General features: G+C 50.5%; 2 protein-coding genes across 2 annotated transcripts in view; one reads left to right on the top strand and one right to left on the bottom strand.

The window, feature by feature from the left end:
* The first annotated feature begins 1,379 nt into the window (after nt 1-1,379).
* On the top strand, nt 1,380-2,225 carry ERAS (ES cell expressed Ras). The gene has a single exon (XM_006097228.3). The coding sequence runs from the start codon at nt 1,380-1,382 to the stop codon at nt 2,067-2,069; it is 690 nt and encodes a 229-aa protein (XP_006097290.3). The 3' UTR covers nt 2,070-2,225.
* Nucleotides 2,226-2,615: 390 nt separating this feature from the next.
* PCSK1N (proprotein convertase subtilisin/kexin type 1 inhibitor) overlaps nt 2,616-3,025 on the bottom strand; it is a 5,947-nt gene continuing 5,537 nt past the window's right edge. The window contains 1 exon segment of the mRNA XM_006109830.3: nt 2,616-2,773. Coding sequence (XP_006109892.1) covers nt 2,616-2,773 — 158 coding nt within the window.

Genomic DNA, 3,025 nt, shown 5'->3' on the forward strand with positions numbered 1-3,025 from the left:
TTTGTCCTCGGAGCTAAATCTTCTCTCTGTCTCCCCAACTTTGGGGACCCCCAGAACTCTGTCCTGTTTAACTCTTTCCTCATCATGCCCCCTTTCTGGGCGAGCACATCCAATAACTTTTCAGGGATCTCTCTGGGCTGAGGACCACACAGCTAGACCTTACTGACCTCTGGCTCCGAAACAACAGAAACACCATCCCCGCCCCCCCATCTACCCCCAAACTGCCACTTCTCCCGGGTTTCCTGGGAGAGCAGCCATTAAGATGCATTTCCTGAACTAAGATCAGGATGTGTATTGAATGAGTTAACGGTGATTTGCTATTAATAGATAACCCTCATTTCACTGAGCGCCTGCTGTGTGCCCATGCTCTTCTAATTGCTTGGTGATTTACTTGCTTATCTTGTTTACTGTCTTTCTCACTTTTAGAGTCTAATCCTCCCAAGGACAGGAACTTTATTTTGTTCACGGCCCCATCCCACCCGCACACCTCCCACTACCCCCATGCCCACGTCCATCATGATACCTGGTATGCCAGGAGCTTCTCGCAGTAATGAATGAAAATTGAATCACAACAAAAATGCTAACATTAACCAAGCACCTCTGCATGCTTATCACCTGTTGCTGAAATATCTTTGTTGTTTTCTGTCTTCCTGACTACATCGTCACATTCTTGAGGGCCAAGGTTTGTTATCTATTTTCCCCCACCTTGCCACACAGTAGGTTCCTGGCAGCGGTAATGTTGAATAGGTAATAAAGACTGAATTTTAGACAATGGCTAACAGACCTCATAATTTGCTTATTTATTTGGTTCATTGTCCCCACCTTTTAGAACATCTACTCCCTGGGAGGGGCAGGAATATTGCTCAGGTCTTACTGTATGACAGGCATTGTGCTGGGCTGGGGTTCAACAGTTAAAAACTCAAAACCAACCCAATGAAATCCCTGCCATCCCTCTGGAGTGCGGCAGGACAGCTAATGGGCGGGGGGGGGGGGGTCCCTTTTGGGGTGAAGAAAATTTCTAAAATTAGATTGCTGATGGTTGCACAACTCCGTGAAAATACTGAGTCATTGATTATACACATTAACTAGGTTAACTGTATAATATATAAACTATCTCAACAAAGCTGTTTTTAAAATCCCTGCCTTCACAGAGCTTATGTAGTAGAAGGGAATAAAAGAAAATAAACAATATAAATAATGTGTATAGCATAGTAGGTGATCAGCACACACTGGGCACTCAGTAACTGTTGACTCAGTGACACCAGCTGCCCCTTGCCCCCATGGTCTCCTCACCTAAACTACTGCCCGGCCCCCGCCCCCCTATTGTCTTTCTTCTCTTCCCAGTCGCAGGGCCTGCTGTCTGCATCTCTTCCCTGAGCATGGCGCGCCCCAAAAAGCCTAACATGCTTGATCTGGGCCTGGGCACCTGGAGCCCTGGCAGCCAGGAGGAGAGTCGCAAGACTCCGGCACCTTCCAAGAACAAGCAGCTGCCGGAGTACAAGGCCGTGGTGGTGGGCGCGAGTGGGGTGGGCAAGAGTGCACTGACCATCCAGCTGAACCACCAGTGCTTTGTGGAAGACCATGACCCCACGATCCAGGATTCCTACTGGAAGGAGGTGACCCTGGACCACGGCGGCTACATTCTGAATGTGCTGGATACAGCCGGGCAACCCACTCACAAGGCCCTGCGTGACCAGTGCTTGGCTGTTGGGGATGGTGTGCTGGGTGTCTTCGCTCTCGATGACCCATCATCTCTAACCCAGCTGCAGCAGATGCGGGCCACCTGGGGCCCTCACTATACCCGGCCCCTCGTCCTTGTGGGCAACAAGTGCGACCTTGTGACCACCGCTGGAGATGCTCATGCTGCTGCTATAGATCTAGCCAAGAGCTGGGGGGCCCCCTTCGTGGAGACCTCAGCCAAAACGCGGCAAGGTGTAGAGGAGGCCTTTGCCCTGCTCATCCACGAGATCCAGAAGGTCCGGGAGGTCCAGGAGGCCATGGCAAAGGAGGCTGAGAATAAGACCCGGCACCAGAAGACCATGTGCCACTGTGGCTGCTCTGTGGCCTGAAGGTCTTGATCAAGAAACATGGACCATCCCCCAGGCCAGGGGGGATGCTTCCCTGCTATGAGAACCCCGAGACTAGCTGTGTGGGACACCGGGTGTATTTAGGATAGATGGACCCCTCTTCCGGGGAGGTTTTCATTCGGTGGTGGGGTTTTTGGTACTGTGGAACATACTGTTGGTTATATTTTGTCAAGTTCAGAGATTTTGTGCAAAATAAAATAAATGTTCTCAGGTTTCAAAGCTGCCTCCATGCCAAGCATTATGTGGGTGGGTGTGAAACTGGTTAGAATGGTAGTTGAATTGTGAGAACTCTTTCATTCAAGAAATGTGGGGAAGCCCGCTGTGTGCCAGGCTTGGCTTTGGGTACAAAGGATGTAGAGGCAGACACACACACACACACAAAATCCCTGCCCTTGTATGACATAAGGCCATGTATTAAAGGCAGATGAAGGGATAAAGCCTTATTGAGTAGGTGACATTTAAGCAAAAACTTGCAGATAACTAGGGGCAGAGGGAATAGCCAATGCAAAGGCTATGACCACAGACCAGCTACCAACACCAACTCCCAGTATCTTCAGAACTAGGCAATACAGTTCTGAAGGGGATGTTGTGGATGGTGTGCTGGGGGTCCACATCAGACGTGTCGTCACCGGCGTCCTCCGCCTCGGGGCCCGCGGGGCCATCATCGTAGATTGGGGGGCGGGGTCCAGGCGCGCGCGGAGCAGGGCTCGGGCCAGCTGCGCGGCGGGCGCGTCCGGATCGTATATTTCTATATTTAAACATTACAAATCAAGCTAACAAATGTAAGATCTGTCCTATCATTCTACCTTGACAAATAACACTTTTTTAACGACCTGGAGGCCCAGATGCTCATTTCTGGTACTGCTCAGTTTCATGCCAGTATGTGAATGGGTTGGGAGGGCTGAGCCCTGGTTTGCAGTCCACTCCCTTCTCTTATG

The sequence above is a fragment of the Myotis lucifugus genome, unplaced genomic scaffold (assembly GCF_000147115.1).
Source record: "Myotis lucifugus unplaced genomic scaffold, Myoluc2.0 scaffold_196, whole genome shotgun sequence".
Taxonomy (NCBI): Eukaryota; Metazoa; Chordata; class Mammalia; order Chiroptera; family Vespertilionidae; genus Myotis; species Myotis lucifugus.

Bases quoted from the DNA above. Each gene is read 5' to 3' on its own strand.
- ERAS (XM_006097228.3), top strand. From the start codon at position 1,380: ATGGCGCGCCCCAAAAAGCCTAACATGCTTGATCTGGGCCTGGGCACC.